The sequence below is a fragment of the Gorilla gorilla genome, chromosome 22 (genome assembly GCF_029281585.2).
Source record: "Gorilla gorilla gorilla isolate KB3781 chromosome 22, NHGRI_mGorGor1-v2.1_pri, whole genome shotgun sequence".
Classification (NCBI taxonomy): domain Eukaryota; kingdom Metazoa; phylum Chordata; class Mammalia; order Primates; family Hominidae; genus Gorilla; species Gorilla gorilla.
In genome coordinates, this window is record NC_073246.2 from 44936948 (window position 1) to 44963218 (window position 26271).

A 26271-nucleotide genomic window follows, 5' to 3' on the forward strand; every position below is an offset into this window, starting at 1 on the left:
TGTAATCCCAGCTACTTGGGAAGCTGAGGCAGGAGAATAGCTTGAACCCAGGAGGTGAAGGTTGCAGTGAGCCAAGATCACACCATTGCACTCCAGCCTGGGCAACAGAGCAAGAATCCATCTCAAAAAAAAAAAAAAAAAAAGTAAAAAGATAACCTACAGAATGGGAGAAAATATTTGCAAGTCTTATGATAAGGGCTTAGTATCCTGAACATATAAAGAGCTCCTACAACTCAACAAAAAGACAACCCAATTTAAAAACAGGAGATGGATTCTCCCAAAAAATAACCAACAGGCATATGAAAAGATGGTCACTCAACATCACCAATGATTAGAGAAAGGCAAATCAAAACCATAATGAGACACCTCTTCATACACACTAGCATGGCTATAATAATTTAAAACAAGAAAATAATAAGTGTTGATAAGGACCTAGAGAAACTGGAACCCTCGTGCACTGTTGGTGAGAATGGAAATCGGTGCGACCACTATGGAACACAGCTTGATGGTTCCTCAAAAAATAAACATGGAGGCCGGGCACAGTGACTCACGCCTGTCATCCCAGCACTTTGGGAGGCTGAGGCAGGCAGATCACCTGAGGTCAGGAGTTCGAGACCAGCCTGGCCAACATGGTGAAACCCCGTCTCCACAAAAATACAAAAATTAGCCAGGCACAGTGGCGCACACTTGTAATCCCAGCTACTCGGGAGGCTGAGGCAGGAGAATTGCTTGAACCCAGGAGGTGGAGGTTGCAGTGAGCCGAGATTGTGCCATTGTACTCCAGCCTGGCAACAGAGCAAGACTCCATCTCAAAAAAAAAAAAAAAATTAAACATGGAGTTACCACATTAACCAGCAATGCCACTCCTGGGTACACACCCAAGAAAAGTGAAAAGAGGTGTCCAGACATACTCGGCCATGAAGGTGCACAGCAGGTTACTCACAAGGGCTGAAAAGCAGAAACAACTAGGTGTCCATCACCGATAAATGAGGAACCAAAATGTGGTCTATCCACACAATGGCTTATTATTCGGCCACAAAAAGAAACCAAGTACACGTGCTCTGACATGCGTGAAAATACCATGCAAAGTGAAATAAGTTAGACACGAGGCCACAATTGTGTGATTCCATTTATATGAAATGTCCAGAACAGGGAAAACCTATTTTAGACAACAGAGACACAAAGTCGATCAGCAGTTGCCAGGGGAGGAGGAAGACGGGAGGGGAAATGATTGCTTCACGGGGTGATGACAGAATGTTCCGGAATGTGACAGAGGTGGTGCCTACACAACTTTCTGGATGTACTAAATGCCGCTGATTGTTCACTTTCAAGTGGTTGATTTTCAGGTTATTTGAATTTCATCTCAATTAAAAAACCCAAACACGCAAACTGCTCCCGCCAGCTCAGCCCCGAGCAGACGGCGCTGCCCATGGAAGATGCTCAGCCACCCAGGCTTCTCCCCGCCCCCTTCCTGGACTCTTCTCTCTTTTGCCTTTAATCCACTCTGCCCAGTCATTGCCTGTGTTCATCCTACCTGGCCGACTTCTCTCTCAATATTTCCTTGGTGAAACATCCTAAGAGGAAGTTACATTAGAGAAAATCACATATTTCATCTCATAGGCCGTAAACAGGGCCATTTAGGAAGCCATGTGTTAACGAGGGGAGACGGATGCTCCGTGCCGTCTGCAGGGATAACGGGTGCCAGGCCAGGCAGTTACCAAGCACGTGTGTTTAGGGCTCAGGAAAGCGAAGGAGAAGTGGGCGAGGGTGGCGGGCCCGCTCCGCACCGCCCAGCGCTCCGGACTTCACTTCTGGTCCCGCTCCTGGGCGGCCACAAAGTTCAGCAAGTCAATGGCAGTGACCACCCCGAACACCATCTGCCGCTGACTGGACTTCCCGGTGCTGTGGTCTGAGGGGAGAACGAGGCAGTGGGTTTGCAGGTGCCGTGGGAGGCTGGGCGGGCTGCTGCGGGGCAGGAGGCTCCTGAGGGCCTGGGGCACCTGTGCACCATGGGGGCCCAGGGTGGCTGGAGCCCAGCGGCCAAGGCTGTGTTCCTTTTTTTTTTTTCTGAGACAGGGCCTCACTCTGTCCCCCAGGCTGGAGTGCAGTGGTGCAGTCTTGGCTCACTGCAACCTCCACCTCCTCGGTTCAAGTGATTCTCGTGTCTCAGACTCCCGAGTAGCTGGGACTTCAGGTGCACATCACCACACCCAGCTAATTTTTGTATTTTTAGTAGAGATGGGGTTTTGTCATGTTGGCCAGGCTGGCCTTGAACTCCTGACCTCAAGTGATCTGCTTGCCTCGGCTCCCAAAGTCCTGGGATTACAGGCGTGAGCCACTGTGCCTGGCCAAGCCAGTGTTCTTCAGACATGAGCCCCATGAGCCCCCAGGCCAGATTCTACCCACCACATGAGTCCCCTGGGCCCCAGGCCAGGCCCCACCCACCGTAGGAGCCCCACGGGCCCCAGGCCAGGCCCCACCCACCGTACGAGCCCCACGGGCCCCAGGCCAGGCCCCACCCACCGCAGGTCAGGACACACCCTTCCCTGGCCCACCGGCTGAGCTCCTGAGGCGCTCATGACTTCAGAGCCGGTGTGGGCATGAAATTCAAACCCGCTTACAGGGCCGGGCACAGTGGCTCACACCTGTGATCCCAGTGCTGGGGAGGCCAAGGTGGGAGGATCATTTAAGCCCAGAAGTCTGGGACCAGCCTGGGCAACATATTGAGACCCTGTCTCTACAGAATATTTTTAAAAATAAATTAGTCGAGCATGGTGGCACACGCTTGTGGTCCCAGCTACTTGGGAGACTGAGGCAGAAGGATCAGTTGAGCACAGCAGGTCGAGGCTGCAGCGAGCTATGATGGCATTACTGCACTCCAGTCGGCAACAGAGCAAGACCCTGTCTCTAAAAACAGACAAAAACCCCTTGCCACCATGGGCAGCACACAGCTTCCATCTCTGGCCTGATTCTGTCTTCACCCCTCCTGCTTTCTCCTGGCAAGCGTAGACCCGGTGTTAATGCTGGCCGAGGCTCCCATGCCACATACCCAGACAGGGCTGTTGTGATGGTTAATTTTAATACAGATTAACGGGGCCGTGGGAGCCCAGGCATTGGTCACACGTCGTTCTGGGCGCGTGTGAGGGGATTCCGGATTAGCACAAGAGTCAAGAGGCAGATAACGTGTGCTACTGTGGAGGGCCTCACCCAAGCAGTTGAAGGCCTGAATACAACCAAAGGTGGAATTTCCTGCCTTGGGGCTTGAACTGCTGGCTCTCCAGTCTCCGGCCTGCCGCCTCACCCTGCAGATCTCAGGGTTTGTCAGCCTCCGTGATCTCATGATCCAGTTCCTTAACACAGATCTCGTTCCCTCTCTCTCCCCGCTCCCCACACATCCTCTCGGTCCTGCGTCTCCACAGGACCCTACACCAGCTGTCATGAGGCACAGAGGGGTGAGCAAGGTGGGGGTGAGGAAGAGCCCTCGGAGCCCGTCCCGACTCTGCCACGGCTGTCACTCCTCTCTTTGTAGGCAGAGGTCCCTTGGGGTGGCCCACTTAGAGCCCCAGGAAAACATAGGGAACCCAGATGAGATCAGCTCCTTGCATTTCGGGGAAACCGAGGCACAGCAACTGTTGGAGAAGGGAGCCCTGGGAGCCCTGAGTGCCACAGGCTTCTGTGGCCCTGGCAGCCCGGCCCGGAGGCAGTGGACCAGGGCCGGCCAGGGGACTTTCCGACAAGGGCCAGCTGGTGGTATTTTAGGTCTTGGGGGCCGTGCCGCCTCTGTTATGAGCACGCAGCCCTGACGTGCTTGAAAGCAGCCACAGACGGTGGTGACAAGCGTGGACATGCTCCAGGAAGACTTGATTTGGGGACCCTGACATTGGAATTTGCATCTTTTTTTTTTCTCTGAGATGTTCAAACACAAGTAAATGTGAGATTAAGAGGGGGAGCCCTCCTACCCAAGCTTGGGGGTGGGTCCAGGACCCTGGAAGGCCTCCATTTGCCATGAGGAGGCTGTGAATCTGAGCCTGAGAGCCATTCTGAGGGGTGGGTGATACCTACCTGCAGGCCCCCCCACCACGCCTGCCCAGGCCTGGTCCTGCACTGCAGAGCCAAGGACGGGAGATGGGGTTAGACTCGGGGCCCTCACGGACCACCCTCAGCCGCCGAGCGCTCACCCCCTGCACACAGGCCTGGCGAGTGGGCAGGCTCCGGGCTCCAGGGCGCCTCCCAAATCTTCCTGTGGGCCCCAGGCCCAGGGCTGCCATCTATGACCCAAAACCTGTGAGCGACTCTCCCGGCCTGTGGGGATGTGGTGGGGATGCCCGGGGATGCGCTCAGGAGTTGCAAAACCTCATGAGCTTGCTGGGAGCGGGGCTCTGAGGACAGCCCATCAGTGGCTCCTGTGAGACCCACGTGGGGCTTCCATTCAGAGCAGCCCTCCGAAGGCCAGGGTCAGGACTTGAAACCCTTCTAGATGTTTCTGGGCTTGTCCCTGAGAATCCCCAAGACTGCTGGCCTCCCCGGGGGCAAGAGGCCTGGACTCCTGAGCCTCTGCATGCTGGACAAAGGGCCCTACCCAGTGTGGCCTGATGAGGGGTCCCTGCAGGAATCACAGGTACAGCCCACCAGCCCGGGGCATGTGGGAGGCCCGGGCATAAAGACTGGGTGTCACTGAAGGTCGGCACCACCCACTCCCCTAACACCCCACGGGGGATGGGGGGCCCAGCTGCTGCCCATGGCAGAGGCCAGGCTTGGTGGCCTGACCCCAGTGAGAACCCCACGCATAGAGCAGGGCCCCACTCACACTGGATCTGCTCGTGCACCACCAGGGCGAAGTGGTCCATCTCCAGGATGTGCGAGAGCCTGCCCAGCGTGTCCGTGAGGTGGATCTGCAAGGGAAGCGCGGTCAGTGGCAGGGGGGACACGGCCCCACGAGTTTTCTGTGGAGTGAGAGGGGACGCGATGGTGGGTCCCGCAAAGCCCACCCGGGAGGCAGTGGCAGCCGAACGTGGGAAACACGTGGATTCGGGTGACGTCTCAGGTGTGTGTGTGAGATGGGAAAGAAGTCGAATTCGCTCCTAGGTTTGGGCAGAACCCTCAGCCTTTCCAGTGTCAAGAGCCGCACCTGCATGTCCCAGGGGATCCGTGTGGAAGGTCACACAAACTTTCCTGGGCCACCCTCAGGGCAGCAGAGGGTGGGTATCTCAGGACAACCATGGAGTCTGACCAGCCCGGCAAGGAGCCACCGTGGGCTTCTCCCAGAATGTTCTAGCTCTTGTTGGATAACCAAGTGCATGCACAGGCAAATGAGGCTGGGCATGAGAAAGACCCCGGCAGACGCCGCATGGTGCCCGGGACAGCCTCTGAGAGCGAATGACCTCCTTAAGTCCCCAAAACACGGTTGGTGTGGATGAGCCTGCACTGATGAGAGCCTCCTCTCCGGCTGCTGCACTTGTAAAGTGGGTGCTTCTCAGCTTCATGGTTTGAGGGGTGCGGCCAGCTTCGGCCTAAGTGGTGTTGAGGGTCGAGGACCCAGCACCCCCACACGGGAAGCGCCGTGTCCCGCCTTCGAGGCTGGAGTACTCCGGCACCCTCTGGGGTCCCGAAGTGCCTGCGTACCTGTTTGAACCGCGTGTAGGTGACTGCGCACCTGTTTGAGCTGCCTGTAGGTGACCGCGCACCTGTTTGAGCTGCCTGTAGGTGACCGCGCACCTGTTTGAGCTGCCTGTAGGTGACCGCGCACCTGTTTGAACTGCCTGTAGGTGACCGCGCACCTGTTTGAGCTGCCTGTAGGTGACCACGCACCTGTTTGAACTGCCTGTAGGTGACCGGGTACCTGTTTGAACTGCCTGTAGGTGACCGGGTACCTGTTTGAACTGCCTGTAGGTGACCGCGCACCTGTTTGAACTGCCTGTAGGTGACCGGGTACCTGTTTGAACTGCCTGTAGGTGACCGGGTACCTGTTTGAGCTGCCTGTAGGTGACAGTGCACCTGTTTGAGCTGCCTGTAGGTGACCGCGCACCTGTCTGAGCTGCATGTAGCTGACCGGGCACCTGTTTGAGCTGCCTGTAGGTGACCATGCACCTGTTTGAACTGCATGTAGGTGACCGCGTACCTGTTTGAGCTGCGTGTAGGTGACCGCGCACCTGTTTGAGCTGCCTGTAGCTGACCGGGCACCTGTTTGAGCTGCCTGTAGGTGACTGCACACCTGTTTGAGCTGCCTGTAGGTGACCGCGCACCAGTTTGAACTGCCTGTAGGTGACTGCGCACCTGTTTGAGCTGCCTGTAGGTGACTGGGTACCTGTTTGAACTGCTTGTAGATGACTTTGCCAACTTGGTCTGACGGCTGCACCTTCCCGGCAAGCAGGGACGACAGCATGTTCCCAAGCGTCACCATTCCCAGGATTACCCTGTGGGACGGGGGCAGGCAGGGGTCAGCACTCATACCTCGCCCCTCCCAGGACGGTGGGGCACACCCTCAGCTGCCCCGGGGAGGAGCGCTCTCTAGCCACACATGGAAGTCCTCTGCCGCGAGCCTACACGCGGCAGGAACCAGTCTGGGCCCTGACGGGAAGAAAGAAACCAAGAGTCCTTGGACCCATTCAGCCAGGGTCGAGGGTGACCAACCGTCAGGTTTCTGCGACGTGGGGCTCTCAGTGGTCACTGGGCATGTGTGCCAAGGCTTTCTGCTGTCAGACATGTCCTCAGGGCATCTCTCCCCTGACCCCCAGGTGGGCCCAGGACAGCCTGCACACAAAGGGTGGGTGGGCTGAGGTCTGAGGGCCTGGAGTGAGCACAACAGCCCTGCCCCAGGCTGCTCAGGGACCGGCAAGGGGCCTCCAATGCCCTGAACGTCTGCATGAGGCAGCCCAGGCGGGCCTATCAGCCCAGCTGCGGGGTCTGCATGGCTGCCCTGTCCAGTGACACTGACGGGGTGGAGCTGGGCAGACAGAACCCAGGACTGAGCTCTGAGCAGGGGCTGAGACTGACCCCGCCTCATCCACCACGGGCGCCTGGTCGAAGCCCTTCTCCCGGAGGATCTCGATGGTGTGCCCACAGGTGATGGTCGGGAGCACGGTCAGCGGGGCTGACAGGCTCAGCTCCTGAACACGGAGGTGCCACCACCTGAGGGAAGAGGGCAGGTCGGGGGGATCAGGATAAGGACAAACGCTCTTGCACCCCCGCCGGCAGCACCTCAGCAGGAGGCCACAGGGACCGCTCTCCTGCCTGTCACACTGGGCAGGGCCAGCACAGGCCACGGGGACCACTCTCCTGCCTGTCACACTGGGCAGGGCCAGCACAGGCCACGGGGACCGCTCTCCTGCCTGTCACACTGGGCAGGGCCAGCACAGGCCACGGGGACCACTCTCCTGCCTGTCACACTGGGCAGGGCCAGCACAGGCAGCGGGTCTCCGGCCGAGCGGTCTTACCAGGGCTTCTTCTCCGTGAGGTCCTCCTCCTTCAGAAAGCCCTTCTGCAGCATCCACCTGTCGCTCAGGAACTTGGTCCTGCGGGATGGGGGAGTCATCGAGGCCCCGCAGGGCCCCACCGGGCCTCCGCCCCTGCTGAGTGGCACACACTGCCTGCCTAGCCCCTCTCCTGGACCTCATTGGTGCAGCAGAGACCCCCAAGTGCTGGCTAGAAGCCCCAGGGGGAAGCCTGGGGGCTGGACTTCCCGCCCCCATGGCCAACAAGCGTGTGTGAGCATGCACACAGCCATCGCTCAGGCACTCAGATAAACACGTCCTCTCATGCTCGCTCTGCCCCTCACACACTCACATACACGCACAGGTACACATGGCAGGCTGGCCAAGTACGTGGGGAGATGGTGTTCTTGCACTGATGGGGGTGGGCAGGAGCCCTGCACAGGGCATCTTGACCCTGGGCACCAGATGTGAATCACCCCACACCGGGGAACCCAACTGGGGGCACCCACCAGCCAGGCCTGGCCCTCCAAGGGCAGCTGAGCTCTCAGGAGCTGTGTAGCCACTGCAGCTTGCAGGCCATGGAGGAAACCCGGCAGGTGCAGGGGACAGGGCATGGGGGTCTGTAGACACCCGCCCTGGTACCGCCTCCGGAGACCAGGTGCAGAGCAGCGCCAGTCTCAGCCCGGCTGCCCGGTGACCAGTGAGGTCTATGGCATTACTGTCCGAGGGGCCTCTGGGCAAAACAGTCACAGCAAGTCCTAGGGGGCCACCTGGGCAGCAGGGCTCTTGCCACCCGGGCAGCACTCGGTCCCAATCTGGAGTTTGGGAGAAGCAGCAGAGGGAGTCAGGGTGGATAGGAGGTGGCACAGGGCCCGGCCCAAGAGGATGTCAGTCCATGTGGCCAGGGCTACCTGTTGGAGCTCATGGACCCCAGAGCAGTGAGGGGGACAGACACCAGAGACGGAGAGACAGGAGGAACAGAGAGGGAGCCACCGTCTTTCATGCCCCTCCTGTCAGGGCTGTCACTGCGAGTGTGCAGTGATTTTCACAGCATTAAGAGGCTGGGAAGCCCCACAGCGTGAGGGCACGCGGGCCGGAGAGTGGAGGCGGTGCTCACAGGGCCCCGCTGGCCTCCTCCCCTCCCAGTTATGGCTGCCGGTTCTCAGGTGAGGCGTGAGAGGCATCCAGGGAAGGGTGGCAGGATGGAGAGGAGCAGGGACCTGGGAGGGAAGCCGTGTCTTACATGTAGTTCCGCACTGAGTCGGGCAGAATGACCACGCAGCGCTGGCCCTCCTGCAGCTCCTGCGCGGCCTTCACGGCCACCGCCACCGTGCTGCCGGCACTGCCACCTGCAGAGAGGGCCACGAGTCGGACGCGCCAGGGTGAGCGTGCATGGGTGCACACGTGTGCATGAATTGTGCATGTGCACGCATGGGAGCATGTCAGACACACTCCGAAGGATCCGTCAAGAGGGGCTGCCTCGGGGAGAGGGGCTGGGAGGACCCCACTTCTCCGTGAGCATCGGCTTCTTCCTTGTGCACCATGGAGTTTCCGTGTCCACTCGGGGCTTCATAATGAGCTGGGGTGGGCACTGGTGCCAGGGAAATGCCTACAGTGGGGCTGCGGCCCCTGGCAAACCTCCCGGCCCTGAGCCTAGAGCCAGCGATGCTACGAGGACGGAGCCCCCAGCACCACGCCTGCAGGCTGCCTGACTGCACACTGGGCTCTGCTTTATAAACAAGAGACCAAGGCTCACAGTGACACCAGCTGTCCCTAGGAGCCCTGAAGTCAGAGTCAGAGGCGTCTTCTCTGGGCTTAGTTTGAGGGTGCACACAGCAGTCAGGAAGGTCTAAGTCTGCAGCAGGAGCCCCCACAGGAAGAGAGGCACCCTCCTCTGTAACGGGGCCCATGGACCTGCTTTCCAGCCCCAAAGGCAGGGGCTTGTTTCTCCACCAACACGGGGAGCAGGGAGACTGAGACAGGGAGAGCCCAACGATTATGGGCACCAAGTCACCTTTCATGACAGATTCATCTGGAAAATGCTTTTCTTTTCATTTTTTTTTTTTTTTTTTTTTTGAGATGGAGTTTTTGCTCTTATCACCCAGGCTGGAGTGCAGTGGTGTGATCTCGGCTCACTGCAACCTCCACCTCCCATGTTCAAGCAATTCTCTTGCCTCAGCCTCCCGAGTAGCTGGGATTACAGGCATGCACCATCACATCGGCTACTTTTTTTTTTTTTTTTTTGTATTTTTAGTAGAGATGGGGTTTCTCCATGTTGGCCAGGCTGGTCTTGAACTCCTGACCTCAGGTGATTCACCCGCCTCGACCTCCCAAAGTGCTGGGATTATAGGCATGAGCCACCGCGCCTGGCTGGGAAATGGTTTTTCAATCAAGACTTTCTTCCAATCTCTAGTTTGGGGCTCAGCTATCGGGGGACTTGGCCATGCTGAGGGCTGGTTTCCTTCCACTTTCCCTGTCACCACCCCCAAAGTGACATGACACACGGAATGCACATGTAGAAATCTCACATGTCCCTGCCTGGGTTTTAGAAGCTGGTGTGTGCTCTCCGAGTCCCCAGAGGTCTAGATCAACTGTGGTCCCTACAGGGCCTCTGCTGCCTGTGTGGCTAGTCAGTGGCATTGCCAGCGGCCACCTGGTCTGTCCACCCCCAAGCAGGTGGGCAGAGGGGCACGGGGTGGGAGGAAGGTGAGTGGGGTCAATCCTGGACAGCCTCAGGCTCCAGTTCCCCTCCCCAGCTGCTCCAGGGTGCTCGCAGCACCCAGTCCTGGCCATGGGCCCCGTCAATGCAGAGCCACCGCCCCAGGGGCCCTGGTGGACTTGATTAGAAACAATAAGTGCCATGAGAGCTTCAGCCTTGTTCTAGAAACACATTCTGGAAGGCAGCTCAAAGCCCCGCCCCATGGCCTCCTGCCCTCACCTGAGCAGGTGACCACACTGGGCAGGCAGACAACACCTGAGGCTCGTGGCTGCCGCAGTGACACTCCTCAGAACTGCTGTCTTACACATGCAGGTCGGTGGCTGACAGAGGGTGCGCCCCCAGCCATCCCCAGTGCCCCCTAGCCATCTCTGCCTTCCCCATACCCCCATGCCCGCCACCACTCACCACACAGCAGCCCCTCTTGCGCGATCAGCATGCGGGCAAAGGTGAACGCCTCCTCGTCGTTGCTCTTGAACCACTTGTCCACCACCTGAGCAGGACCCCACCACAGCCCGTCAGCGTGGGAGCCGCTCCCACGTGACCAAGAGGGTGAACAGCCTCATGGTGGACCCCGCGTCTAGGCAGTAGGACCCCAGAGGTCACACCCCAGCCTCTCCCCCTGGGATCGGCACGTCTGCAGACTTTCCAGTTCCAACACGTTTTGCAGACAGCAAAACTGCCCGCCAGCCCCACTGAGCATCCGTGTGACCCACACCGGCCCTTCAGTCTCTGCTCTCCCTCAGGCCAAAGTCACCTTTTTGGCTCTTAACAGACTTTTCTGGGGCCTTAATTTTCCCACGTTTTCCCTGCTCCCTGCCTGTGCCACCTGGGCTACATCCCTTGGTGAGGTCAGGCCACATGTGCGGACATCGTTGGACATCGTCCCCCAGTCTACTTTGTCTCAACCTTCGAGACCAGCTTCTCACCATGCGTGCGGGGCTTGCCCTTCTGTTTCAGTGGAGAAGCTGGTTGGGGCCCAGGGTCAGCCAGGCTCCCCAGTGTGAGGGTGAGTTACAGGCTGCACCGGCACTGTGGCCGGGCTCTGGACTCGACCTACCGTCCTGTCCAGCACCGTGGGGATGAAGTCGTAGCCGATCCCTTCCACCTCGTAGGTTGTTTGCTCCGTCTGGTTCAGCTCCTCCGGCTCCGCGAGGATGGACCCTTCGGGATCCACCCCAATGATCTGCAGAGGGCGCGGCTTCAGGGCTCAAGCCCAGCAAAAGCCCCACCTGGATGATCCACCCCAATGATCTGCAGAGGGCGCGGCTTCAGGGCTCAAGGCCAGCAAAAGCCCCGCCTAGACATGCCTCGATATTCTATTATGGGAGTGGCCAATACCGCCGTTAACAAGTGCCTGTTAATGATCTGCCTGTGGGTGGTGGCCTGTTCCCAGCCTCAGAGGCAGGATGAGAAACCCAAGAACCCAGGCTCCAAGTATTAAAGCGATAATGACCTAAATGTTCAGTGCAGGGCGCTCAGAAGTGAAGGCAGGTGCCTGGGAGGAACTGACCTCCCCGGGGTGCTTCTCGGAGCGGGGCCCCCAGGACAGCCCAGACAGACCACCCTGCGGCGGAGCAGCAGAGCCTTTGGGGACAAAGCGCATCGTTGGGCAGTGACGTCTTTTTCAAGGGCAAGCAACAGGGAGAGAACGCTCTTGTCTCATCAGCGGGACCTTTCTAGGCACCCGTCCTCAGACCTGCTCTTAATCCTGAGTCCAGGAACCCTCTCCCAACTCCCACAAGCCCCAGTTGAGGGGCAGACTCAGGACCAGAGGACCTAGAGCTCCTGGCTGATCCTCAGGGGCCCCCAGATGGAACTCCGACCCCCCACTCAGCTCAGGAAGGCTCTCCAAGACACTGGCCGGTGAGCGAGCACCCAGCCCCAGCTCCTTCGGGTCACGAGCTGCTGGTCCCTTATGTGTCACGTCTTCCCAAACACCTCCCAGGCAGCGCAGAAATACCGCGGGAGACAGCGTGCTGAGCAGACCGTGAGGAATGAGAGCTTTCAGCTCAGAAGCCGGGGCCACTCCGCACTGCCCCTCCCCGGCCCGGCCACACCACTCACCCTGCATCCAGGACACTTCTCCTTCAGCTTCCTGGCAATGCCCGTGATGGTGCCGCCCGTGCCCACTGAAGCCACCAGCATGTCCAGCTTCCCTGGTGGACGGATAACATTCTTGGGTCCCTGCCTGGCCAGCCCACCACTCATAGTAATAATCATTGAAAACACACTCAGCCCAAACCACAGCGGGTGACCAAAAAGTTCAAAAGAAAAACTTCTTCTCCAGTCGGAGCAGCCCTCGTTGCTGCCCTTGGTCTGTGAAAGCCTCAGAAACAGGCAGCCTGGGGCACCCCAGCCCAGTCTTTGCTCAGTGACACTCGACCCCTAAAACCCCCATTTGGCTGGATGCAGAAAGACAGGACCCTGTCCGGGGGGTGCAGGCGCTGAGGGCGGGCAGAGGGAGGCTGTGAATTAACCACCTCCGTGGGCTGTTGGATGTTTGTGTGGTGTGAGTGAGTTAACTGAATTTACACAGGAAATGGAATCAGTCTTTTAGGCTTCAGCGCAGAAACTCGCTGGGCGCTCACACTGCTGGCCGCCAGCACAGGCATCTGGCGGACAAGTCACAGCAGGGAAAGACTCAGCGAGACGGAGCAGCTTGGGCACCCATGCTGAGACAGGACTGTTTTTGCCAAATGAGAGAGTTCTCACACATAAAGCCCAAACAACCAAATGCCTGGACCTTACAGCCCGGCTCCTGGGCACGGACTGAGGGTGTACTCCAGCCCATGCCAACACCGGATTCCCAATAGGAAGCCAGGGCGCCAACCTCTTGGCAACTTGTCTCTAAAGGGATCTCTTGGGAAAACCTCAGTACCAACCCCCACAGGCCTTGGCACCGAGTCCCTGGAAAAGGGCCCAAGGAGCCGGCCTCATGCTTGTAACAGAGAGTGAGCTCATCGCAGATGTCACCAGCCCTGTTCTGCAGATGAATTTGATGCCGAGTCAGGGCATGATCCCAAATGAAGTCCAAGCTGTGAGCCCAGCACCAGCCTGGGCCCTGAACAGACTCGCTGCCTGCATTCTCTGCAGGAGGAGCCCCTGCAGACCTGCAGAGATTGCTGGGTAAACAAATACAGCCATGCCCTGTGTTTGCTATTACAGGTAAACCACAGGCGGAGGCCAAGAGGGCACAACGGAGGGAGGAAACTGTTCTAGAGAAATGCTCTAGAAAGCATTTCACAGAGGGAACATTTGAGCTGGGTTCTGAAGGGTGAATAGGAGTTCACCAAGGAGAGGGCAAGAGATGTGTACACTCCCAGGCAGCCAGGGATAAATGCAATCAAGATGGACAGAGGGACGCACCATCACACTGCTGCAGGATCTCATCAGCGGTGGTGTCGTAGTGAGCCAGGGGGTTGCTGGCGTTGCGGTACTGCATAGAAAGAGAGCAGAGCCCGTGAGCTGGCCCCTGACACCTCAGTCACCCCCACATCCCTGACTGAGACCCTCCTAGGGAATGCCTGTCTCCAGGCCCCAGGCGCCTCACCTGGTCTAGGATGTGAGAATTGGGGATTTCGTTCTTCAGCCGCCAGGCCACCCCCACGTGTGACTCCAGGGAGTCGAACCTGGCATTGGTGGGCGTCCTCACAATCTCAGCCCCCAGTGCCCGCAGCACGTCCACCTGCAGGAGGGAAAGCGGTGGCCTGCACCTTCCGCCTGGCCCAGGCACCCTCATCGCCTGCCCTATGACCCCGCCCCTGGCCACGCCCACCCACCTTCTCGGAGCTCATCTTCTCTGGCATCACGATGATGCAGCGATAGCCCCTCACTGCCGCAGCCAGGGCCAGCCCGATCCCTGAGGGCACACAGAGGGTGAGAGGCGCCCAGTGACCCCCCAAGCCCTGCCCTGCCCCTGCCTGGGACACAGGGGCACACCCCAATGCCGGTTCCCTTAGGGCCCAGGGAAGAGGGTTCTGTGGGATTCCAAAATTGCCCAACATGGCTGCTTCTGCCTTCAAGTGCAGGCGGAGAGAGGCTGCCAGAGGCAGAAATAAAAGGTACACGTCAAGGAGGAGGAGGCAGCGGCGCAGGACAGGAGATCTGGTTCCTCCAGGCCCGGCCGGGTACACAGGCACAGGAAGAGCAGACTCCGGGTGCTCGTCTTGTGTGCCAGGCACTGCCAGGTGCCATCGCCCCGACAGCATCGGCACTGGCCCCGAATGCTGGTCAAAGGAAGCTAGGTTGGGACACAGGCCGGCAGCGGGTGCAACATGCCAGGGAGCAGGCGACCAGGCGGGCCAGCACATGCGGCTGCAGCTCAGCCATCCCCCCCGGGTCCTGGCAGGCTCGGCATGGGTAGGGGACAGCCAGCCCCGGCCACCCCCGCTGGGCCCGGCACCCACCGGTGTTCCCGGATGTCGGCTCAATAATCGTGTCCCCGGGCTTCAGCGTCCCGTCGCGCTCAGCATCCTCAACCATCCGCAGGCTGATGCGGTCCTTCACGCTCCCGCCCGCGTTGAAGAACTCACACTTGGCCACTGGGAGGCAGAGATGAATCACAGAGGGGACCCCCTGACCACCCCCCATTGATTCCTGCTCACCCCCCCATTACCTGATACACCCCAGGGTGGGGGACGGGCTTGGGGGTCTGTGGGTTCTGAAAAATTGCCACCTCTCCACTCACCTCCCCTACACCTGCACCTGGGCACTAGCCTATCAGAGCTTCTCCCCCTGCAGCCCATCCTACCGGTCCTGCAGGGCACAGAGCAACTCTGTGGGAACCAGAGAGGCATAAGCAGCCCTCACTGGGGGGCACCGCAGAAAACCCCGTCCCCCCACCCACGAGCTGGGCTTGTGGCGGGCATGCACCTGGATTTGGGTCCCCTACGCCCCTATGCCCAGCCATACCCAGCGGCCCCTGCCAAAGCAGCTTGATGTCCTGAAGCCACGGCACTGGCTTCCCCATCGGATGGGGACTCGCATACTCTCCCTACAGCCTCCCATTGTCCTCCTTCCCCTGTGGGGCGTCACCTGCCCGGGGAAGGGCTCCCTGCGCGGTTCCCACACAAGGCCAAGGCCTTCACTTGCACTTCCTTCCTTACTGCAAGTCCTCTCTCCCTCTCCAGCTCTTAAAAATATTTAGTTTTTAAGAGCGAGAGACTGGGCTGCATGAAATGTGATTTGAGGGACCTGGGACCAGCCTGCAGCACCTCAAAATTTCTGAAAGCAACCACCAGACAGGTGTTGCCCCTGGAATCAGGACGAGGCGCTGTGTGTGGTGGGGGGGACTCTCGGGGTCTGGCCCTCTACAGGCCTGCATTCTCGGACCCCTCTGGGTCCCATACTGTGAAACCCTCAGTTAGATCATTCTCACTAGCGCCTGGGGGCCAGCTCCGAAGCAGAAATCAGAGCTGGTGGCCTCCGGCAAGCCACGTGACCAACCTGACCCTCGGCGTGTCTGTCTGTAAAACGGGCATTCCAAAACCTACTTCAAGGGCAACCGCCAAGTTTAGACGTCATTCTGTACGGAGCACAGTGAGCCAGCCACGCGTGCGGCATACGAGTTAAGGGTCCCTATTGTCTGACAAATGAGCACAGAGCCGGCCCTGCTGCCTTGGGGGTCTCTGTGAAGGGGGCTGCTCTGATGCAGCTCCAAGATCTCCTTCCCTAGAGGGGGGCAGAGGAGGGCCAGGCTCCCACGAGGCCCCTCCTGTGAATCGGCGATCGGTTCCCAACGCACCGACCCCTGACTTCCTTCCCCCAGTGCCTGCCCCAGCTCTCACAGGTCCCCCGGCTGGGACATTAGAGCATCTCAGGATGAAAAAGTCCCAAGCCATGTTACTGGTTCCCTCTCCTTCCCACTCGAACTCCACCCCCTCCATCTGGCCCTGTCGCGGGGTTCTCCGTGGCACCCTTCCTGCCTCCCTCCGAACTCACTTGGCCTTGGTCATCTGAAATACGAAATTCCGTCCCTGCCTTGTCCCCAAGGCCTCTGCACCCACAGCTTTCTCTGTGACGATGCTGAGGTCTACCAGGGCTCTGCGCTCTTGGTGAAGAGAGACCCTTAGGAATTCCCTCCACCCTCTTGAGCCTGGAAACTGCGTCCTGCAAAGAAATGCCCTTCCCTGGAGGCCTCAGACCACACCTCAGGTGACCCCCTGCGCACCCAGGACGAGGCCAGCCACAGACCCTCCAAATTCCCATTCTCTGTCTCATAAATGATGAGCTGAACTATCTGTCCCCACGAAGCTGGCAAGACAGAGGTAACCGCTCCCTGGATAGCGGGTGGCTCACAGCACGTGCTGGGACCCGTCCACTGCTCCTTAGCAGGCATGACGCCAACCCTCCCCACCTGCTTGCTTCTGCCTTTGACTCTCATCCGGCCCTTCACACCCTCGCTGCTTCCACTCCGGCCTCAGTTCAAAGGTCACCTGTTCGTTCCCTGGTCCATCTGCTGGGGAGTCACTTTGGTCACCCTCTGACACAATGCCCTGTTGTGTGTTTTTCCCAAACTTAAGCTGATATGTTCTTGGCCACTCATTAACCAGCGTGTTTTCTGATCCCAGGGCCTTGCCTAAGGGACCCATCCCAGGACCTCCCGGGATCCCCCAGGCCCACGGAGCCCAGTGTAGATGGAGGAAGCCCCTCTCCAAAGCCAGGGCACTCACGGAGCTCACACTTCAGGCCGAACTTCTTCCCAATCTTGTTGATTCTGACCATAGGGGTGTCCCCGATTTTCTTCAGAATATCTGGCAAGATTTTTGGAGATTTTGCCCTGAAACAGAGGAGTCCACAATTATTCAGGAAAAAAAAAAATAGTACCAGCCCTGGCAGACATTGTCTTACACAAATCAACACTCGAAGAACTGGAAAAAAAAAAAAAAAAAAAAGAACTGGCTTTATCTGGGTGGTGGTTACACAAATCTGTACACAGATACACCTAACACACATCCCACACACACGCCTGAAACACACATACACACACATGCTTAGACATACAAATCTATAAAAAGCAAATCATGCCTGTGGTTTATTTGCGCCAATGCCAGCTTCCCAGGTTTGAAAATGAACCTATAGTCGTGGCAGATGTTGTTAGTGGGAAGCTGGGAGAAAGGTACAAAGGATCTATTATTTTTGCTACTTATTGTGAGTAGTAAATTATTTCCAAATAAAAAAGTTAAAATAAGCAAATACTGACTCCAAAACAAAGGTTTAGGTCCACCTTTTCAAAAAGGCTTTACTGGAGATGACATTTCCTTTCATCTCTCAGCATGTGACCATAGGAAGCAAAAAAGTGTCAGGGCAGAGACTCCTTAGACCAGGGACAATGGCTGCAAAGTGCAGGCAGGATGTCTAGCCCTGCACAGAAAATGTCAGGCACGTGGCAGACACAGAGCCCCGGCAGAGGCGCTGTTGGTCAGGCTCATGATGCCCTGCCCTGCAGCATCTGGCTGTGCAAACCCTCAAACCCTGGTCCAGGTGGTTTCCTAAATGGCCCTCATGCCCCTGCCATCCTCCCCCAGGGAGATGCTGATGACACCCCCTATCTATCTGCACCAAGCTCACCACATACTCATCTGGGAACACGCATGGCTTACAGCGGTCTCCAGACCCGCAACCCCTCCCTGGCCCTTGCAGCTCCGATGACACCCCGTGGCTAACCCTGGGCCCCCTCTTCAGCACAGGCATCTGCTAAACAGCCAGGGTCCTTGGGTCCTGCCCCCCAGGAGACGACCCTTAGACCTGGGGTGAACCCAGCTCCCAGAGGTCCTGTGCCATGGAGGGAATGCCACATTTGCAGGGAGAGCTACCCTGAAGCCCAAAACAGTCGCCAACAAGAGCAGCTGGAATCCAATCGCACCCTTCCCAGGGAGCAGAAGGCAGTCCTGCCAGGTCCCCAAACTGTACAGGGGCCAGGGAGGTTCCCTCGGAAGCAGTTCCCGGCAGAAGGGAACCAGGCTTGGCAGGTGTAGAGAGCCAGGGCCAGGTGGAAAGCCAAGCCCCCGGGTGACAGCGCCGGGGATTAGTTCATTAACTCAGTTCGGGCATCCGGCCAGCCAGGCGGGAAGAGGCCCGCCTCCCTGCAGCAGGTGTGCTGACTCAGCACTGGGCCTCGGTGGCTGTGAAGTTACCTGAGAAGTTTGCAGAGGTGATCAGGGCCAGGCCCAGAGCGCTTAGCAAGATAAAAGGATCTGACTTGCAGGGATAGCCCTGGAGCCCCTTATCTCAAGGACTCCCACTTCCACAGCCCAAGAGGCTCCTGGGAGGACACGCCACTGTCCTAGAATGAACCTCCAACTCCTGACCCACCTCTGCAGCACCTCCCCGCAACGCCACTATTCTCGGGGGCCTCTGACTGGAGACAAGCGGCGTCGGCTCTGCATCGCAGGATGGGGGTGTCTTCGGAGGATGAATGAGGCCAGTGTAGGAGGTGCAGGTGCAACGCCATTTACAACCTGGAGGGCATCGTCTCCTTCTCATGCCCTAGAGTTAGGAGCTCACGGAGCCCTCAGGAATCCGGCCTGTCTTCCCTGCCCACTCCACCCCCCAGCAGCCACTCCCGACCTCACCGGGCCTCTCACCCACTGCTCTCTCGGGTTTGTCTTGGCAGCAAGAGCCCATCCTCCTAGCTGCCCTCACATCTGCTTGGCCTCCTGAGCTCCCAGCACTGAGGATGTTCGGCACTCAGACCTTCTGGGTTTGTCCACTGTCACTTCTTTCTTTCTATTGCTGCACTGAGAGTACACCCAGCCACCCCCACCCATCCTGAACTGTAAATCAACAACCATAAACGCTGGTAGTGGTGGACACAAAATAGGAATCATAATCCCAGCGCTTCGGGAGGCCGAGGCGAGTGGATCAACTGAGGTCAGGAGTTCAAGACCAGCCTGGACAACATGGTGAAACCCCATCTCTATTAAAAGCACAAAAATCCACTGGGTGTGCTGGCACATGCCTGTAATCCCAGCTACTAGGGAGGCTGAGGTAGGAGAATCGCTTCCCGGGAGGCAGAAGTTGCAGTGAGCTGAGATCGCGCCACTGCACTCCAGCCTGGGTGACAGCGAGACTCTGTCTCAAAAAAAAAAAAAAAAAAAAAGGAATCAAACATCTAAGAAGCACATTCTTTGATCTATTTGTTCTCCTCCAAGATTACACTAAGGAAATAAAGATAATCCTAAGGCTTAGTGAGCTTGATTTCAGTTTCATGCTGGGGTAGGGATTTTTGTTGATTTGTCTTTTCCACTGATAGATCTTCTGCACCTTGAGCAGGGCACAAAATGCACATGGCGCTAAGGAAAGACTTGTTGGCTAAATGAATGTGTCATATCCTCTATTGCAGTTATGTAAAATGAGGTAACTGCAAACATCTATCTACCCCGTAGAGGGCTTACAAAATGATGGCTTCTTCACCGAACAGTCTGTGCCACCAGAAAAACAGCCCTTATGGAAAAATATGTAATGCCTACGGGAAGTCTTCATGACCTAGAGTTAACGGAAAAGTGCAGGCTGGGCCGGGCACGGTGGCTCACACCTGTAATCCCAACACTTGTGGGAGGCCAAGGCAGGCGGATCAGTTGAACCTAGGCATTCAAGACCAGCCTGGGTGAAACCCCGTCTCCTAAAAATACAAAAATCAGCTGGGTGTGATGGTGGGCACCCATAGTCCCAGCTACTTGGGAGGCTAAGGTGGGAGGATCCCTTAACTGGGGGAGATTGAGGCTGCAGTAAGCCATGATTGCACCACTGCACTCCAGCTCGTGTCTCAAAAAAATAAAAAATAAATAAATAAGAGAGCGCAGGCAGGATCCTGGTCCCTCACCTCCAGTGAATGTGCACACGCAGCCACAGACCGGGCAAAGCATGTGACCTGGGCACATTTATTTATTTATTCTGGAACTACTTGCTGAGCATCCACTGTCTTGCCAGGCACTGGCCTGGGCACTGGGCTGCAGCGTAAGGAGGCCTTGGCCTCTCAGAGCCTCATCTACATGGCATGGCCCCACCCCCAGCTCCTCAATCCAGAGTGACTACAGGGGGTTACACCTCATGTCCTCCTGGCTGTGTGGTGTCCAGGTAACAAACTCCTGCCCTCCAGGTTATGGATCAGCCCTCTTGTGATCAAAAGCAGGACTTACGGGGCAGTGTGGTGATGTGGGGACTCGGAGGCAGGCCGGCCCAGCTGCCAGGTGCACCTGCTCGGAGCATCGGGCCGGATCCACAGGGGCTCCTTGGCTTCCTTATCCTCTCGGGGCCCCTTCTCCAGGCTCCCCTTTGCCGAGTGTGGCCCTGAGCGGTGGGGGCAGCCTGTGGGCCCCACTTCTGCCTGGGGGGTCTCAGAAGGCATGCTGGGACCTGGCAAAGCAAGGAGAGAGGCGTCGGTTCAGGCTCGGATGCTGTGGGGTTCCAGCGAACCCTGCTGACCCGGCCCCCTCTGGGAGGCATGCTCTGCTCCCTCAGAGAAGCCCAGGAAGAACTGCACAAAAACACAGGCACCAGCCCTGTGGGCAGCCGCTTGGCCATTTCTCTCCTATAGGCATATACCAAAAAAAATGGAAGCAGACAGTTGCTTGGGCCGGGTGCGGTGGCTCACGCCTGTCATCCCAGCACTTCGGGAGGCTGAGGCAGGAGGACCACTTGAGTCCAGGAGGTCAAGACCAGCCTGGGCTCCAGCCCCATCTCTATTTAAAAAATAAAACAACAACAACAAAACAGATGCTTGCACACCCATGCTCACTGCTGCACTATTCACAAGTCAAAACGTGGAGGCAGCCCACGTATCCACAGACGGATGAACACACACAGTAGGCTCATACGCACACTAGAATATTACTCAGCCATAAGAGAAATGAATTCTCACACGCTACAACACGGACGAACCTTCAGGACATTATGCCAAGCGAAATGAGCCAGACACAAAAGGACAAATACTGTGTGACTCCACTTCCACGATGAGGCACCTGGGACTCTCGAACGCCCCTCTATGTCTGGCAAATTCATAGAGATAGAAAGTAGAATAGAGGCTGCCAGGGGCTGAGGTGAGTGGGGAAGGGAGGGTGATTGTTTAATGGGTGCAGAGGTTGTGCTAGGGATGGTGAAAATGTTCTGGGTGGAGATAGTCACGGTGGTTGCCTCACACTTAGAAATGGTTACAGTGATCAGTGTTACGTGTATTTTACCCAGGATTAAAAACACACACACGCACCTGAAATAGATGAGACAGAAAAAAAAAAGAAGAAAGCAAAAAGAAAGCCAGGCGAGGTCCCATCTGCTGCCCCTCCTCTGGGGGGACAAGGAACCCACGACCACCTCCCACCTTGCCTTCTTCAGAGGGCCCAGGACTGGGCTCAGCCCCGCTTCACCCTCCTTTGATTCTCCACATGCAACAGGAAGACTAAGTCCACAGCCGTCACTCACCGGACAGATGGTGCTGACAGTTCAGCACCGCTCAAACTCTGTAAGGAGACGTGACAACGGAATCTGTCGTGGGATCCTGGAATAGAAAAGGGCAGTGAGGAGAAAACTCTGCAAATCTGACTCAAGCGCGGACTTTGGTTAATGTCAACAATGGTTATGTGATCGTGGAATTGGCTCATTAATTGTAACAAATAGGCCGGGCGCGGTGGCTCACGCCTGTAATCCCAGCACTTTGGGAGTCCGAGGCGGGCGGATCATGAGGTCAAGAGATCGAGACCATCCTGGCCAACATGGTGAAACCCCGTTTCTACTAAAACTACAAAAATTAGCCAAGCATGGTGGCGCACACCTGTAGTCCCAGCTACTAGGGAAGCTGAGGCAGGAGAATCGCTTGAACCCGGGAGGGGGAGGTCAGTGAGCCGAGATCGCGCCACTGCACTCCAGCCTGGCAACAGAGCGAGACTCCGTCTCAAAAAATAAAAATAAAAATAAAAGAAAATAAATAAAGTAACAAATATATGACATCAGTTTAAGATCTTAATAACGGGAAACTGGGGGAGCTCTATTTTTTCAATTTTTCTAAATCTAAAACTGCTCTTTTTTAAATTTTCGAGACGGAGTCTCCCTCTTGTTGCCCAGGCTGGAGCAGTGGTGCGATCTCGGCTCACTGCAACCTCCACCTCCCGGGTTCAAGCAGTTCTCCTGTCTCAGCCTCCTGAGTAGCTAGGATTACAGACGCCCGCCACCACATCCGGCTAATTTTTGTATTTTTAGTAGAGACGAAGTTTCACCATGTTGGCCAGGCTGGTCTCGAACTCCTGACCTCAGGTGATTCGCCCGCCTAGCCTCTCAAAGTGCTGGGATTATAGGAGTGAGCCACCCCGCCCGGCCTAAAACTGCTCTTTTTAAAAAAGCCTATTAAAAAAGAAAAAGTTGCGGAAGCCGGCTGCCTTTGGAAGCCCTTGGAGTATGCTGCTCAGGTGGTCTCTGCGCACAGGCCCTACCCAGGCCTCAGCTTGGCCTCCTGGACTTCCCAGCCTTCCCTCCACCTTTGCAATTCACCAGACTGGGGGCCAAAGCGGCTTCAAACGACCCTGGAGGGTGGTGCTTTCAAGGTCTTGGGACCACGGACTTGTCTGAAAATCCGAAGGCGTTGGATCTTCTCTTCCCCAGAAAAATGCACCCGCTTTCAGAGGTTCGTGTCCCACGCTTTTCTTTCTATCCCAACCTTGTAAGAAGCCGCCGCCGTGAGCGGAGCAGCACCTTCCTCCGCGGGTCGCGGGAGTCACCTACGAGAAGGGACTCTCCGTCTGGCACAGGCCCTGTCTGGCCTGGGGCGCGCACGCTCCGCCGCCGAATCTTCCAGAAAGCCGTGGACCCGAGGCCCCGGCAGACGCAGGCGGCCCAGCGCCTTGCTTTTGGCCCCTCGCCTCGCCCTGAAGCCCTCTCTCGCAAGGTAAGGGACTGCCGGGAACGCAGATCGCAAGTCGTCGGGGCTCTGTAGAACTCAGAGGCGCTCGGCGGAAAGCTCGCCAGGCGACCCAGACCCGAACCCGCGGGCTCCCCAAGACGACAGCGCCGGGCGGCCGGATGCACGTGCGTCCCGGGAAGGCGGGTTCAGCTGGCATCGCCTGGCCGGTTCCGTTCGCTCCTTAAGCCACAAGACCCCCTTGGGGTCACGACGTTCCCGGGGCACCCCTGCACTCGCGCGCCAGCACTCCCGGAGGGGCCTGGGGAAGGCCACGCGCACGGAGAGCGGGAAACTCCTCTAGGTTTCCAGGTGGGAGATCCAGACCCTACTGAGACCCGGAAACCGCCGGCCACTCCGCCTCCGGAAGCGACACTTTGGGACAAAGCTGGGGACAAGTAAGCCCAGAAGATCCTCGGGAAGCCGAGAATTTCGCGCTCCGCTCTCCCACCCCCGCTCCGCCTCCCGCTTGCATCCTCCAGCTCAGCTGCGGTCTCGCCTGGGGCTCAGGGAAGTGAGGTCCCAGGAAAGCCTCCACCCCCCGAACGCAACCTGGGCAGAGCCCCGCGTCCCTCCCCCAGTGGGCACCCACCTCGCGTGCCGCCCGCGCAACGACAGCGTTTACCGCCACCCCACACGGTCCGCCAAAAAGGACGATTTGCAAACAGCCATTTCCCATCCACAATGCAGCGAAAACTCAATGCTGGGCACCGAAACGTGCATCTCCCCCGGATTCCCACCCCGCGTCCCTGCTCCACGCTCCAGGACTCGCCGCCAGTGGGGTCCACTCCGCCGGCGCGGGGGCTGGGGTGGGAGCCCGGGGCCACGTGCACGGCCAGCCCCCATCTTCTGGGCGGTCAAGACCGCAGGCGTGGGCGCCGGTGGGGCGGAGGTCTTGGGAGACCCTGTCTCGCCGCCTTTCGGTGCAGATGATGCAACTCTGGGCGGAGGCGCGGAGAGGGAAACCGGGACCCAATTGAGATCCTCTGTCCAGAGAGGGGAGCGAGTCTCGGTGGGGCCGGATCTCACCTGGACGGATACATGGAAAAGAGGGGCGAGCGGCTGCCCCGACTGCGGCGAGGCGGAGACGGCGACCCCGGGGTGGCGGCCTCGCGGGGACCCACGGCGAGGGGAGCAGGCGGGCGGTGATTGGCGGAGAGGCGGGGGCGGAGGCCGGCGCCGGCCAATGTCTCGTGGCAGAGCACCCGCCCGCCCAGCCCCTCCTCCACCCCACCCAGCCCGGGCCCCTCCCCCCCACCCCTTCCCCACCCCGCCGCAGCCTGGGACCCGCCGGCCTGCCCGACCCCCGCCCTCCCCGGGACCCCGGCATGCCCCCACCCCAGTCCGCCCGCCCCATTCCCACGCCCTGTTGATTCAACCGCAGACCCGGGTCGCCGCCCCCTCCCCCGCCTTCCTCTTCGCCTGCCCCCGCCCGCCCCGTATTCCAGCCACCCCCACCCGCGGACCCCGGTGGTGTCTTCTACCTGGTGTTCCGATGCTGTTTTACTTGGTTAACTTCTTGCCCTTCGGGAATTTAAGGAACCTTTACTGATGAGCTTGAAACGTGCGTCCTGGTGGGTGGGGGGCCCTGCGCGTCCTCGAGGACCGACCCCGAGGGCGTGTGTCGCGGGCCCGGGAGGAGGGCGCCGCGCGGGGGCGGGACTCGATGGCCGCGCTCTGTGGCCGCCGGACGCCGTGCGCAGCGCCCCGCGTGACGGCGCCCAGAGCCGGCTCCGAACCCCGAGCCGAGGCGCAGAACAGTCGCCTTGCGCGGCTCCAGTGCGGCCCACGGCCAGGGGCTGCCGCGCGCTCTCGGGGACGGGGCTGACGCCGCGCAGGGTGGTAGCAGGGGCGCCCCGCGGGGCTCCTTCGCCAGGTCCCGGAGGCCGCGGGCGGGGCCGTTTCCCAAACATCGTGCTCTGGACTTTCAGAGGCTGAACCTGATCCCCCCGCCCTATGGCTAAATGGGGGACCCCAGGCCCCCGAGTCTCCCCCCGGACCTGCAGCGAAAGACACGGACGGTGCCCATCAGCTCTGGGCAGAGGAACGTGCTGCGCCTCCGCAGCGTCCCCGGCTCAGGTCAGAGCGATGCTCCGCAGCCTCCTCCGGCCCGCGCAGCTCCGCCGGGGTCTCTGCCACGTGGGGCTCACAGTGGGGGAGGGAGTGAGACGTGAATTAGAATTAAATGTCCACTGGCGGGAACTGACACGAAGAACAATAAAGCCGGCGACGTGGGGAGGGGACAGGGATGGAGTTACATCATGAAGGCTCTGGAAGGTGGCATTGGAGGCCGGGATCGCGCCACTGTCCTCCAGCCTGTGCGACTGAGCGAGACTGTCTCCAAAAAAAAAAAAAAAAAAAAATTCCTGTCCAGCCTTTATAAGAAGAGAGACGTGGACACAGACACGCGGAGAGAAGAAGGCCATGTGGAGATGGCGGCAGAGATGAGATGTGCTGCCACCAGACGAGAAATGGCAGGGATGGCTGGTGGCCTCCACAGGGCTGGGAAAGGTGGGGAGGGCCTCCCTCAGAGCCTTCAGCCAGCCTGCGGGAGAGAAAGATGATAAACGGTGTTGTTTTTGTTGTTGTTGTTTGAGACAGAGTCTGTGTCACACAGGCTGGAGTGCAATGGTGAGATCTTGGCTCACTGCAGCCTCAGCCTCCCGGGTTCAAGCGATTCTCCTGCCTCAGCCACCCGAGTAGCTGGGATTACAGGCACGCTACCATGCCAGGCTAATTTTTGTATTTTTAGTAGAGACGGGGTTTCATCATGTTGACCAAGCTGGTCTCGAACCCCTAATATCAGGTGATCCATCCGCCTCGGCCTCCCAGAAGGGCTAGGCTCACAGGAGTGAGCCACCGCGCCCAGCCCAATGTGTGTTGTTTTAAACCACTCAAGTTTGCAGTAATTTGTTACACAGCCCAAATACTTTTTAATTTTTTAGACATTTTAACGTAATTTTAGATTAGAAAAGTGGCAAGAACCATACAGAATGTCATATTCCCTCATCCAGATTTTCCAGATATTAATTTTTTTTGCTTCTATTATCAGAAACTCATTGTTATTTCAAATGTTAAGTTTTTACTACATTTGCTCCCTGTCTCTCCACACACACACATGCACACACACACACACACACGTGGGCAGGTGTGTATGAATCTGTCACTCAGTCTATCTCTCTGGTTTCTCTAACTTGTTATTTTGTTTTGTTTTGTTTCTTTTTGAGACAGAATCT

At 58.0% G+C, this 26271-nt stretch overlaps 1 protein-coding gene across 11 annotated transcripts; it reads right to left on the bottom strand.

Moving 5' to 3' along the window:
- Nucleotides 1-1116: 1116 nt before the first annotated feature.
- Nucleotides 1117-25239, bottom strand: CBS (cystathionine beta-synthase). Of its 11 annotated transcripts, XM_063702709.1 has the most exons (19): nucleotides 24520-24616; nucleotides 23628-24064; nucleotides 21568-21643; nucleotides 20289-20505; nucleotides 16821-16927; nucleotides 14556-14690; nucleotides 13929-14008; nucleotides 13700-13834; nucleotides 13516-13585; nucleotides 12214-12305; nucleotides 11207-11332; nucleotides 10555-10639; nucleotides 8674-8779; nucleotides 7434-7511; nucleotides 6994-7128; nucleotides 6305-6413; nucleotides 4808-4892; nucleotides 4063-4104; nucleotides 1117-1909 (listed from the first exon to the last, which is right to left on the bottom strand). In XM_063702709.1, the coding sequence occupies exons 4-19, from the start codon at nucleotides 20495-20497 to the stop codon at nucleotides 1806-1808; spliced, it is 1698 nt and encodes a 565-aa protein (XP_063558779.1). In that variant the 5' UTR covers nucleotides 20498-20505; nucleotides 21568-21643; nucleotides 23628-24064; nucleotides 24520-24616; the 3' UTR covers nucleotides 1117-1805. The 11 variants fall into 11 exon arrangements, 10 of the variants coding, with proteins under 10 accessions (XP_063558779.1, XP_055229644.1, XP_063558778.1 ...); XM_055373669.1 differs by lacking the exons at nucleotides 4063-4104; nucleotides 23628-24064 and adding an exon at nucleotides 25036-25239 and having other exon boundaries at nucleotides 24520-24559; XM_063702708.1 differs by lacking the exon at nucleotides 23628-24064 and having other exon boundaries at nucleotides 24520-24619.
- Nucleotides 25240-26271: the final 1032 nt, after the last annotated feature.